Source organism: Cuculus canorus, chromosome 1, assembly GCF_017976375.1.
Source record: "Cuculus canorus isolate bCucCan1 chromosome 1, bCucCan1.pri, whole genome shotgun sequence".
In the NCBI taxonomy this organism is placed as follows: Eukaryota; Metazoa; Chordata; class Aves; order Cuculiformes; family Cuculidae; genus Cuculus; species Cuculus canorus.
The window spans coordinates 22,200,753-22,213,865 of NC_071401.1; the positions used below are offsets into that span (position 1 = coordinate 22,200,753).

The window sequence follows — 13,113 nt, forward strand, 5'->3', positions numbered from 1 at the left end:
ACATTCATAAGTCACAAAGTGTTCAGTGTTTGCCATTTGTACTGTATCGGAGACTCTGAAAGTTGTAGATGTTGTTGACTAGAATATTGCTAATGCACATTTCCGTAATTCCCAGGTCAAATCCCATCTACTTCTGTCAGATCAGGTCTGCTTTACTAGACAAGCCCTGATTTTGAAAACTGTTAAGGTACTCCTTTCGTGTTTATCAAGCTTCCCCCCCCCCCCCCAATATATAAGCTTGAGCATTTGCATGTGGAGTCACTGAACTTCATACCTCAGAAGTACTTTTCTGTATTTTCAGTGAACATGAGATGTTTTACTGGTGGGGTAAAACCTCCCAGTACCCATCCAGTCCTGACCATGCTCATGTAATGCAAAGTTTTATGCAATATACGTTAAATTGTGAGTACTCTCTGCATACATTTAACATGGAGTCATTATCCCTTAAATTGCAGTGGTTTAGAAATTTTATTATGTAAGCTACAGTGAGCTTGATTGACGCACTTGCCTAGCCTGAATTTTCCTTCTTAGTAAGTTGCAGGGACGGCTACACAACTCCTGCTGCAGTAGATGATCCTGTTGCGTTTTGCCTCCCCAGAGGCAGAATGCAAAGTTTCATCTGTGCTTCCTCCCAGCACTTGTGTGTAGTTTATCTGCACTGTGGCTTGGAGATCCCCTCCGATTATAAAATGCTGTGTAGCAGAGAGCACTCAACTGAACATCCCTGGAAGCAGCATCCCCAGCTTCTGAGGGAGTGGGGATGTTGAGATTCTCTGAAGAACAGAAGGCATCTAGCAGGTCTAAGGGAAATGTCACAGTTGGTTCAGAGCAGGCTTTGTTTGCTGGCCTTTCATCTGTACCAGCTTACAGCTGCACAAGTAACCAGGCATGGGGAACGCTTGTATGGATGTCTGTCAATGGGCTGCTTTGTTTCCTCCCACCATGAAACCTTGCCTCTTCCAGAGGCAGAGTTGAATTTTTTGCCTCTAGACAGCAGTGAGCACTTCTTAGATATGCTGAATCTAGGGGATCTCACTTGCACAGGGAGTGGTACAATGTCCACTTTATCCACTCCGTGCGAGAGGTGTGCCTTCCGTGCAATTATCTCATGTTCTCCTTTGCTCACAAAACTGGCCCACGGGCTGGATTGTTTGCCAGATATGTTAGTGCTGCCCAGTGCTGAATCATCTGCTGCAGCAGTATCTGACACTGGCTTAATTAGTTTGGCAGAACTCTGCGCATTCTTTCAAAAGCAAACTTTATTACATTAATTTGGCAGTCAAATACATTATACGAAGACAGAAAATGCAAGACAAAATAAGTGTTATTCACATCTGAAAAAATTTATGGGGTCTTATAAAAGTAATCTTTGTAGTCCAGTTTTCTTAAATATTTATGCACAAAAAGCATATTTATATATTTACACTGTGCAAACATTTCCTTTGAGATGCATCATCCCATATCTTTTTTTGCTCAGTGGAATTAAGAAATGGTTCTTAAATTTTTCTCTTGTTTTGCTCAAGATCAAATCTACTTTACCCGCAAGAGACAGTGCAATAGATAATTGAAACTGATGACCTCTTTCCCAGAAGGTCTAGAATTGATCCTTAACTTAGAAGTAGTGGTACATATTTCTTTTACTTGAATATTTCAGAATCTTTGTATGTATGCAAAAGGTCATTATCCTATAAGTCTGTTAATGGTTTAAAGTCGTAGTCCTAAGCTGAGTTTTAAGAGATCAGATCCATTTTATATTTAGCATTTTATTTTCTATATGGTTATAGCGGACCACGAGGAGCTGGGATTGGGCAGTAGTCATTGATGTGGAAGATGTCACTCCTACTGTTAAAGAGCCAACTCATTTTAATATTGCGTTCAAAGGTGAAGGGGGATGGTGCATCCTTATGCTTCTCAAAGAAAGAACGTTCATCTTCTTTCTGAGATGCTATACAAAAGTCTGTCGCAAATGAATGATACATTTTTATTCCTGAACATACATGCTGGTAACTAACCTGGAAATCCAGCTGTCTTCAGAGAAAAGCTGCCCTAGCTTTCTAAGGAGATTGTCTTGTCATTCCTAACTAATCTCTTCAAACTCTCTGGTGATCAATTCGTGTAAAGTATATGCTGTTTAGTAGCCATCCTATCTTTTCAGACAGATTCCCATAAATAAAATATCAGTGCAGTGTTAGAAGGTCCACAAGGTTTCATGGACAGAGCTTGGCTTTAACTTGTCTAGCCTCCTAGCTTGTGGTTTGGTTCCAGTGTGTGTGTTAGCATAGTGACAAAGTGCAAAACTTCAAGAATATTTACTTGATTTCAGCAGGCTTGTCCAAACTGAACTCATCTGTATTCCCTGTTGTTACAGCCTTGGCTCCCATATTAGTTTTCTTCTGTCCTTATCAATTGTGCTTTGCGGCACACGTTTGAAATTCTTGCCTCGCAGGGCTGCATTTACTATTCTGAGCAGCAAGAGCCATATAATGCCCCATCACTAGCTAGCTAATTCAGCTTCCCTGGAGCATAAGCCTTCCCTCAAGTTCCTCAAAGTAGAGTTTTCACTAAAAACTGTAGGGTATGGTCTGTTTCTTCTTTCTCTCTTGAAGAATCCATTATTCTCCAGCAATACACAGGCCCCAGCAATAGGCTGCAAGTTTCCTAGTGCCTGACACAGGCTCCGGAGGGCTCCTGGCTGCCTTTCCTTACCAGGACAGCTGTACTGCACCTGGGGCTGAGCAGAGGTTGGGCAGTAGGAGCATGAAATACCACTTTGCTGACAGGGACCAAACAATGGCTGGTTTTCCTGTGATGGTGGACAATCCAGGTTTTGAGAAGCTCTGGGCAATGTTAGTGGCAGCTGTTGGTGTTCAGCATTGGAAAAGTCTAGGCCTAAGCATTAGTATTTTGCTATATTTTTATACGCTTGTTGCAGTCTGTAGAAAAGCGGATCACTAAGACTAAGTCAATGGTATCTTTTTTAATTTTAGGGTAATTAAAATTATTTCGGACAAAGTCTTTAAGCTGACAGTATTTCAGGAGAGCATTTTTGGATTAAATGCATATTTAAATCTTGGCCTAGAAGTACTTAAACAGGTGGCTGAGAATAAAGGACCAGGGAGTTGTAGTCCGGAGGGGGAGAATGGCACGTTTTCATTTTCTCCAGCACCATGTTACCACATGTATATCTTCGCTTGGAGTCACTGAGCTGGTCACAACTGAAACTGCAGAAGCTTCTTGGCTTGGTTATTCCAGAAAGCACCGACTCCTTGCTCCTGCTGGCAACATTCACACTGTAAGAGAAGCAGTATCACTGTTAGCATATTTAACATGTACAGGTGTTTGTTTTAATGACTTGAGCAAAGCCACATCACAAGAAGCAGCCTTGTTTAGTCAGAGATGATGGAACAGCATTGGTACAGAAGGGATTGCTTAATAAGAGATGAGGGCAGAGGACTGAAAGAGGCCTCCTGTGTCCCCCTTGAGTTCTCTTCTGAACAGAGATGCTGTGACTGAACATCTCTATTAGCTTGTGTTGATTGTAAGCATTAGAGTCTCGGTGCTTATGGGGAGTACTTGATTACTCAGCCTAAGTTTTAATTGCTTATTTGTGGCAGGTGCTAGGGAGTGAAACTTCATTGCAGGGCAAAGTAGTGTGGAGTGTGTAACATCTGTTTTGCTGCTGGGCTGTGGATCCCTGCAGGGTCCCCACAATAAAATGCTCTTCATAAGGGTTGGGAATTGGGGCTTTTTGAGCAGGAGTGAAGTAATGAAAGGTTTCAAGCCTTGGGGCAACAGCAGAAAGTTACAAGCATGTATGTTCCCAAAGCCTAATGCTAGGATGAATTTTTAAGATAAACGGTTAATGTTTGTGAGTAAGGGCACAAGGTCTGGGTATCTCCTCGCTTAGGCTTATTTCAGCAGCCGACGTGAACTGCTGGTTTGAATTACGAGTTTCCTGTCCCAGAAAGGACCAGTTATCCTGTAGGCTGCCTTTTAAAAGATGTGTTTTGCCAGAGGAGTTTAATGTCTTCTCAGCTGAGCCGTTCTTAATGACGCTGCCTTGCAGCACTTTCTCACCCGTATTCTGAGTGTGGTGCTTAAAAGGGCTCTTTCAATAATGAAGATAGTTAGGGCAAAGAGAATTTTCACACCGTTGAACTTGGATGCCAAAGATTTATCTGTAGACAAAGGACAAGCCAGAGCGTCTTCCATCCTTGATTACATGTGAAATCCTGCTGTAAACATACATTGGACCACATTGCCTAAAATTAGATTCCCTCCTCTGTGTTTTTATAAGTTCACAGACATTTCACTTCTCTCCATTTATAAGGTCAGGAAAGTTGGCAGCTGTAGTCTTGAATTCCAGAGAAGACTGTCAGAACATCTGTTGAGGCTTTTGGAGCCTGGGGTTTTACTTTTCATTTTAATTTGCACTGTTAGATCTTGTAAGTAAAGTACAGGACTGGTAGCACAGGGCCTTTACTGATTAGGAAATGGAGAACTAACGGTTTCTCTTAGATGTTGAAGTTTCTTCAATGTTTATTTAACTCACGAACCTGTGTGCTTCTCAAGGAGTATGGTCTCTGCCTCCTGCCCTGCTGTAGGAAATCATAAAGTCCTTCCAAGAAGACCATCCCATTACATTTGTTTGTAGATGGATGGATCTTGAGCAGGAGCCCTCATGTGAGGACTACAGATGCATCCCATATTTTTATATTGCATCTGTTGGCAGATGGACAAGTAATAGCCTTGGGATAAATTCCATAACTACATGACAAGGTTAGTCACGGATTCAGAGGACTTTTTGCGATGGGTTTAAAGAGAAACACTTTTGTGATTTACATTTTAATTGTGAGTCTTGAGAAGTGTGGGCTGGCAAAAGTGGAGTGTGCATGCCAAGTTATAAGCCTTAAAATCATCATACTTTGATCCTTTAATTCATTGTCAGGCTTTTGCATCCTGAGAATTTTTTTGTGAGCTAGACTTGGCTTCTTCTCTAATTGATAAACCTTTATATGAGTAGAGCTGTATCTATTAGATTTACCTTGAGTGCTCTGCTGTACCTGGGTGTACACTCCTGTATAGAGCTTTGAGGGAGTCTATGGGGTTTTGACATCTGTAGTCAGACTTCATTTTGAGACTGAGCTTACAGTTAGTATAGGCATCTTTAGCTGTAGACCGTCTCCACTCTAGGGACATAAATTAGAAACTCTGTCTAGTTGTTTTTTAACTGGGAACATTTGTTGGAGGAAACGGCTGCTGCTTTCTTGACAGATTCAAGAATGGAGTGAGGTTAGAGGTTGGCTGAGGCTTTGGAGATGCTTGCTCGCCAGTGGTGCAGTTTACATCTGGTTTTCTGGCTTAGCAAACTGGTGGGTTTGCTCCAGCCTGAAGACTTCGGCTTCCTTGAGTTGGGCTTTTTTACCAAAACTGAAAAGCTAGAAAAGAGTTGCAGTTGGGAGCCTTTTCACTTGCAAAGGAGCAGAGCTCAGAATATTGTTCTTTCTCCGATCCCAGACCTTCCTATGGGGATATTATTAGCCAAGGTTTTACTTTAGGAAAGACTTATCTCTATGTTATTCACAGTATCACTTCTTTCCGTCTCAATATCAAGTCCAAGATGTGCAGCGACCATTTCTGTTGTGCTCCTGACCACCACCTGATCCTCAGGGGCTCCCTGGGTTTTAGGGTGATGCTTGTTTCCTATAGTAAAACCAAGGGTGAGGTTTGCATGTTAGTGCCTTTCCCTCCACAGCAGTGGAAGCCGAAGGTGAGGGGACTCACCGGGGTCAGTGGGTACCCCTGAACTGTCAGCTAAGCTGGCTCCCTGCTCTGCCCTCTCCAAGGCCTGACTACATCAGAGCATGCACTGGCTCTCTCCTGGGGTCAACTAGTTTCCCCTGAAACAAACCCTGGGTTCACTTCTGGACAGGTAGTATGCATAGGGTTTTGCTCCTTCCACCCTACACTGTCTTTCAGCACTGTCGTGGCAGACCTGCCCCTACCAAGTCTGCATCACGTAATGCTACACTCCAGGGCATGCACACACCCTTGGACTGGTCTGAAAGCATCACCCCACCTGGATGGCTCACGTGCAATTTCAGATACTTAAGACTGCGAAGAGAACACACTGAGCCCAATCGTTCTGCCCTGGGCAGCAGGGAAATACAAGAAGCCCAGGGAAAGGCAGGCCAGCCTGCCTCTTCCACTCACCTGTCGGGTGAGTGGGGAGCAGCAAGGGCGTGTTTGCAGTATCCTCAGCCTTGGCTCAGGAGGCACCTGCTGGTGCCCCCTTAAGATGGGGGTGACCCTTTCCTCAGCCTGGCACTGGCACCAGCTGCCCTGATGGTGAGCTGCTACTGCTCACTCAGAACCTGTTCTGGGGCTGTTCTAACACTCCAGTGACCTGAACCAGCTCTCTGCAAGACAAGACAAGCAGAAATGTCAGCACAAGCAAGAGGGCAGGACCACAGGGCGGGATACTTGAGAAGCAAGGGAAGAAGCAGGGTTATGCATCTGGTTAGATCAGCTGACATGTGTCAGACTCCTTCAGGCTCTACCTTTCTTCTGTTACTCTCAGGGGTATTTAGTGCTCCAATTTACCCTAAGTAAAGGCTGCTTAGCTAAGGAACTACCACTTAGGAATGTGTGCAGACTAAAGGGTCACTGTGTGCATTCACATACATGATTGCTTTTTGGTGTAATGCTATAGTATCACTTGTTTAGCTTGAAGGCCAGGTGACCTTGTATGTTCTGAGCCAACTGTTCTGTTTCCCGAGGATTTATGTTCTAGCAGCCATGGTTGAGTTCGATTTTTTTTTCCTATCCAAGCATTCCTTTTCCTTATGCAGCTGAAAATGCAGTTCCGGAGGGATGCTCAGGGCACCCTCCACATATTCTGTGCCATGCAAAGAAAAAGACATTTAATTCCCTGCTGATGGCAGGGAGGTTGGAACTAGATGGTTTTCAAGGTTCCTTCCAACCTGAACTATTCTATGATTCGATGATACATTTCATTTGGGTAGGTCGCCATGTCACCCCTGCAGCTGACAGCAGCCTTCAGAAATGTCAAATTTACCCAGAATAAAAGTGAGTTAAACCACTTCTAGGAAATGTTACGTCCTTTGGAGCCCTGTAATATCCAAACATGTTCCAAGCTCTGCAATACCTCAAAAGATAGTATGGAAAACTGCCTCAATAAAATCAAAGTACCATAAAATTGCTTACAAGTCTATTTTCAGAAAGGTCAAGGCAGGAGAAAGGGTTTTCCAGCACTTGTTTGGAGTGGTTTGTATCACCCTGGCTTTGCCATGCAGGAGCAATGCTCTACTGCAGACTCCTGCCAGCAGTGTTTACTCCACATGCAGCGTATTTTGGCCATGTGAGCATCCATGCTCTCCTACATGTATTTCTGTGCATTCCACAAACGCCCTCAGTCACTGGAATTTTTCTTGAAACAAGTTCTTTCTGCCTTGACTGCACATTTCAGCCAGCACCAATTGTTCATCAACACAATACTACACCTCCCAGCCTGCCCAGCTGCAAGTCACTGACAAGTTCGGCACAGGCAGGATGGCCTTGACCTCCTAACAGTGTAAGATGAAGGATGGGCTGGGTCTGGGCAGTCCTCGGGCTGGCGGAGAGCATTGAGCCAAAACCAGCTGTGGACACTGCCAGCTTTGCAGTGGCTGGGAACTGAGACACCGTATGCATTGAGAAAATAAACATTTCCCATTTACAGTCAGTTCGTGTCAATGCAATAGGTTTCTTCGAGCAGCTCTAGTTCCCTGCTTAGGCAGCTGTCAGGAATTAGGTGGAGGAAGGTGGCCAATATATTAAAGTGCTTAAAGGCAGGAAGAGAAGTGAGGCCCTCACATCCATCTATTGTAGTTGCCACTTTAGCATCCTGAGCCCATGGGTGTTAAATGGGCCGTGCTTAGCTGAGTCATGGAAAAGAAGGGCAAAAACAAGCACAGGGAGCCTTGTTCCAGCTGGGGTGCCCTTGGAGACTTGAGACAACTGAAATTCCTTCATAGCCACGCATTCCTCCACCCCCTTGCCGAGGGCTTGTTTCATACATTGCCTTCCTCTACCTTGGTTTAGTGCGCTCTGACACGTGTGCAGCCAAGCATTAAGTTGAGGATCAGGCTGATCAATAAAGTGCTAATAAATCATATCGGTGATGTACATTAAAGTTTTTGAGGGTTATTGTTTTCTTGAAGTGCATGGAGGGTTAAGTGTGGGAGATGCTTGACTGTTGACTCAACCAAGCAGGACACACCTCAGCAAGTGTTTGCAGGGACTGGGGATGTCTCAGCTACTTTCATGAGGCATGATTTAGCACAAGGACCTTGAATCCTCCCTTTCTCTCGAAAACATGAAGAAGGAAACATAAAATACAGACCCAAAGAGTGTCCGTTTCTGCTTGCTGCCTGTCCATGTGAAGCGTTTCAGTTCTTCTGGAGCCAGCACCATGCCACTATCTACTTGGTAATCCTTGAAGAAAAAAGAAAGATGCAATGCTATTAGGTGTTAACTGTAGAAAGTTATTTTTACAGTAGACTCAATTCCTCTTCAGTCTGAATTTCAGCATCCATTTTGTTGTTTATACTCTAAGAGCTCTAGGAGACAGTGGATCCATACTTCTGGAGGTGCTACAGTGCCCAGGTATGTAAGGGTGCCGTTCCAAATTGTCCTTGCTTTGGGATGCAGCAAACAAATGCTGTTAATGAAGTAAAAGAAAAGTGTCTACATGCAAGGTGAGGTTCTGGCCAGCCACTAGTTCAATCTTGTAGGTGCTGCCATGCCTTTCTCACCTCCCACTGCTTAATGCATACAACTGTGCTGCTAAAAGCTACCCCCAACCTCTCACTCTTGCCCACGAACACCAGGACAGTATGTGTGCCCTGTTAGCAGATGTTTCCCCAGCTTGTCCACACGACAATAGGGGGACCTCTGATGTGATAGTGACCCACAATTCTCATTTGTGCACCACTATCCAGATGAAAACACAAATCCAAGGGATGTTAAATGGCTGTCCCAAACAAGTAAGACTTAGGTGGGACTCTGACAGCTGTACCTTGCAGGCCTGTTGGCACCAGCCATTTCTTACCAGGGACTGAGTTTTTGCAGCCCATGGCATGGTCAGCAAGGATCTGCTGAACCCAGTTTATAGGACAGTGGGATAACACAATGCTGCAAGCACACCTAATCTTGTACCTCATATCAGTAGAGCTGATAAAGCAGTAAAACCTCATCTTAATTCTCTCTGTATAAATCTGTCACACAAATAAAAAGAAATAAATGGCATACCATTTGGCCCAAGAGTCACTTACACTGAATACAAGTGTTTTCTTTATGGGAAGCTCTTCAAATGTCTTTATGCGCTGAGGTGGTTTTATATTGAAAGTATTTATGTATCTGTTCAAAAAGAAAAGCAGGACAATTTTTGGTGAGTGTGGAATACGTACACAGAAAGCACTGGGTATTTCTTTCTTTAAGCAGTTGCCTAACAGTCATCAAGGTGGTTTACACTAAAGGAACTTGTGAACCAGATCCCACCCAAACCTCACTCCCCAGCGCTGGAACACAGAGCTGCCCCTGTCACAGAACCCAAGCCGGGTGACCCAATGGTCCTCTTTGGCTGGGACATGACAACAGGTTATTGCAGCCCAGTGGAATCCCAGCAGTGGTAGCTCAATGGCTGGTGGGACATTTAGGCCATGTAAGGTGTCTGGGTGTTTTCTCCTACCCAGGTCCAGACCAGGCTGTGCAGCAAGCTGCCCTACCCAACAAACAAACTCAATCTTACCTGACATTTTCAGTGCTTCCACAGCTTGAGCTTGTAACAGAAAAATTTTCATTGCCTCGATGATCAGATGCAGGGGGAAACCCACTTTCTGTTGTAAATATCGTATTGAGGGGTATGTAGTCTTTGCCTTCCTAAATGCACACAAGAAAAACATTATTCCTGGGACTATGCAGCTGGTTGTCCCTGCCTCAGTGACAGCACGCGGTTGTGACATTAGTACCTGCTGGACATTTGCTTGCAACAGGTCACCCAGCTTTTTCACCAGCTCAGAGAACCTTGGTCTGTCATTGGGATTGCTTTGCCAGCAGTCCAGCATGATTTGGTAGCTGTGAAGACAAAAGCAAAATGAGAAAATGGGGTTATAACTCAGTTTGATCCAAGGCAGCACAATATCTGACAGCTTGTCATCAATAAATTTAACTCCTGAGCCCACCTGATTGTACAAAGATGCTCTCCAACACCATCAAGGCCTCTTACTAAAAGTAGAAGAACAAACTTGCCCCAAAAATAGAAAAAAACGCCCAACTTCTTCCCGCTGGGAAGACCACATCAAAAGAATAATTTAGCTAACTAGTCATGCTTTCTCCTTTTTTTATTCCTAATCAAGCATTAAATGTTTGTATTAAACATCTATTAACTGGCAATGTTTAGGTTAAGGCATCCTAAGATGACTTATATGAATGTGTCACTTCCTTGTATTGGTCAAGGCGAGCTTTCCTTCCTGCAATAAAATATGTGGAAGGGAAAAAAAAAAAAAAGCTCTTATCTACTGTCACTAAGATAATAAAATTAGCCAATGGGTAATAATCCCAGATAGGCATGGCTGGCTCGCATCCTTTTTCTTCTTCCAGAACTATTTTTTGGTAAGTGTTGCTATTTAGAGTCATGAGGTAGCATTTGAAAAGGCACCAAAGACACACATGTGCGTAATTTTGCCTCTAGAAGTAAAATACGTGGATATATTTATGCTCCTGAATCACGAGATGAGTGCTCAAGGTGCCTCCCCAGGCAGGGCACTCCATCCTGCTCCCAGGGCAGAAAGGCTGAAGACTCGGGTCTCTCTTGGACCTTCCCATGTCTCCGAAGAGGTGCTGGCCATGCAGTAGCAAGTGGGGGCTGCACATGAAGGGGGGACATTGCAGTGGAGGGGCTCAGACAAACCCCTCAGGCAACATGGGCTGTGAGGCTGCTGGTCCCCAGTACCTTCCTCAGCCTTCAGACACCGTCTCCAGGAAAGGGTGGACCCTTGTCACCCGGGTGTTTGTGAGGAAGCCTCCACTGTCACTTCCTAAGTCTAGACAACATCAATAATGTCACATTCTTCCAGTACTTATCTGTGTGCACACTGGTAAATATGAAACCTGGAGAGGAATGACTGATGTTTCTCCTCTGGGCTGCTCATTAAGTTCCCCTCAGAGCCCAGCCCTGGTGGTGCCCTGGGCTGGGTCCACCTCCCACCTCCCTCCTCCCCCTCTCCTACTCCTGAGGAGAGCCAAGGGTCCCAAGATGTGGGGGGGATGCAAGAAGATGCTGATGACAGCAAGAAGATATGAGGCAGCATTGGGTTGTTTTCCCTTATGTTGGCACAGGTTATTCTTTTTGTGGGGACTCGTACACGATCTGCAAGGCAGCCCGGGAGGGCAGCAGTACACAAGGCAAGCAGAGAAAGACATCTTACATCTCCTCAGTTGCTTGCTCCGGGGCTCGCATTCTTGTGCCTTCTTTTAGTTTGCTGCAGAAATCCTCGTCTATTTGGACTCCGGGGTAAGGAGAGGCACCTGGAGGTGACATTGGGAGAACAGGGTCATACATGCCTTGAGTTGGGTACCTGTGACTTAGCCTTGGCCCTGCGCATCCCGCTCAAGCACTCAGGGTCTGCAGCATCTGCTTGCACAGCTGGGAGCCCGGGACATCCCCCACCTTGCGGGGTCTGGGCCCACCAGTGCCACAGGCAGGGAACTGCTCTGAGGGTGCTTGGAGGGGGACAAGATCAAACCCAGCACTCTTGGTGGTATTTACATGGCCTGAATGAAAAATAAAAAAATCCACATGAATTCGACTTGAAAAGAATCCCTCAAGTAAAGCCCCAAATTCTAGTAAGCACAGTCCCAAATGCTCAAAAATGCCTTGAAAATAATAAAATCATGGTTTAAAATCAGAACACAGTACATTTGTGTTATTTGTCTGGTTTCTGTGTTTTCAAGATGCAGCCTGATCCTACTGCTGTTCTTTTCCTCTGTAGACAAAAAAAAAAAAAAAAATCAGGAAAAGGGAAAATTAAAGGAATAAAAAAAGACCTTTCAGAGAGTCAGACAGTCGCCAGGTTCAAGGAGCTGGGGCTTTAAGAAAAAAAAATAGTAGGTATTATGAGGCTGACCATAAAATCACAAGAGTTGGCAGGCTGACCAGCAACACGTATTTAAACTAATAAATGATTGATTGTCCTGAGAATTGTATAGTATTGTTTCCTCTGCTGTTCGCCTCTTTTGTCAGCCTCTATGTTGAACCCAATTAAGATTCTTCTGTTCTGACGGTCATTGTTGTTCCTGCTCAGTGTACATCTTGTATCCTGCCTTTTCCATGCATGGAAGAAAGGGGGTGGGGGGGAAGCTTCACTGGGTTTTAATTTTGGATTGCATGCTCTAGTTCATCCTGCGACATCTGTGCAGATGCTTGTTTGCCTGCTGCGTCCAGCAGCCCAGGTGAGGAGGGTGCTGGGGGAGCAGCCGCCTGGTCTCAGGCTGAAAATGGGGGTGACGCAGCCTGAGACACGCAAAGCCCTCTGCATGTGTTCAGCTCCCACAGGGGATGTAAGCTGCATCTTAGGGAGCGCCCTGCCCACGGCACTGGGTGTCTTGAGTGTTGTACGTGGTACACGAGGCGATGCCTCGGCCCCTGGCTGTTGCCAACCCAGACCCTCAGCTCCATGTTATCCCCCAGAGTTCCACATTCAATAAAACCACTTAAAGATGTGACTGTTTTCTTGATTTGCACCCTCAGTCAGATGAAGGACTGCAACTGCCTTGGCTATGCTGCCCCGAATCTCTGCCATGGGTTTCGACAGGGAAAAGAGGAAAGCTTCAGTTTAGCCCATGACAGACATAGGTGGAAAAGGGCTCATATATCTGTGCTATCTGCTAAGGCTTTCAGCCTGGCAAGTCAGCTCTTCTGCTTGCTGCTCGCCTTACAAGAACCGAAATTTCCTGTTCACAGAGGTATGGGATAACCTGTTGTCAGTTCTCCCTTCTGCCCCCACATCCCACCCCTGTCTGATTTAGGTGCTTCCTTATTTAAAACCTGGC

The 13,113-nt window shown here is 45.0% G+C and overlaps 1 protein-coding gene across 1 annotated transcript in view; it reads right to left on the reverse strand.

Annotated features, from left to right (window-relative positions):
* Window positions 1-475: 475 nt before the first annotated feature.
* FLT1 (fms related receptor tyrosine kinase 1) overlaps window positions 476-13,113 on the reverse strand; it is a 111,784-nt gene continuing 99,146 nt past the window's right edge. The window contains exons 25-30 of the mRNA XM_054066874.1: window positions 11,490-11,589; window positions 10,032-10,137; window positions 9,812-9,942; window positions 9,336-9,420; window positions 8,405-8,496; window positions 476-3,290 (exon numbers count right to left, since the gene is read on the reverse strand). Of these exons, the coding sequence (XP_053922849.1) occupies window positions 3,086-3,290; window positions 8,405-8,496; window positions 9,336-9,420; window positions 9,812-9,942; window positions 10,032-10,137; window positions 11,490-11,589 (719 nt within the window). The 3' untranslated portion in view covers window positions 476-3,085. The remainder of the gene's footprint in view (window positions 3,291-8,404; window positions 8,497-9,335; window positions 9,421-9,811; window positions 9,943-10,031; window positions 10,138-11,489; window positions 11,590-13,113) is intronic.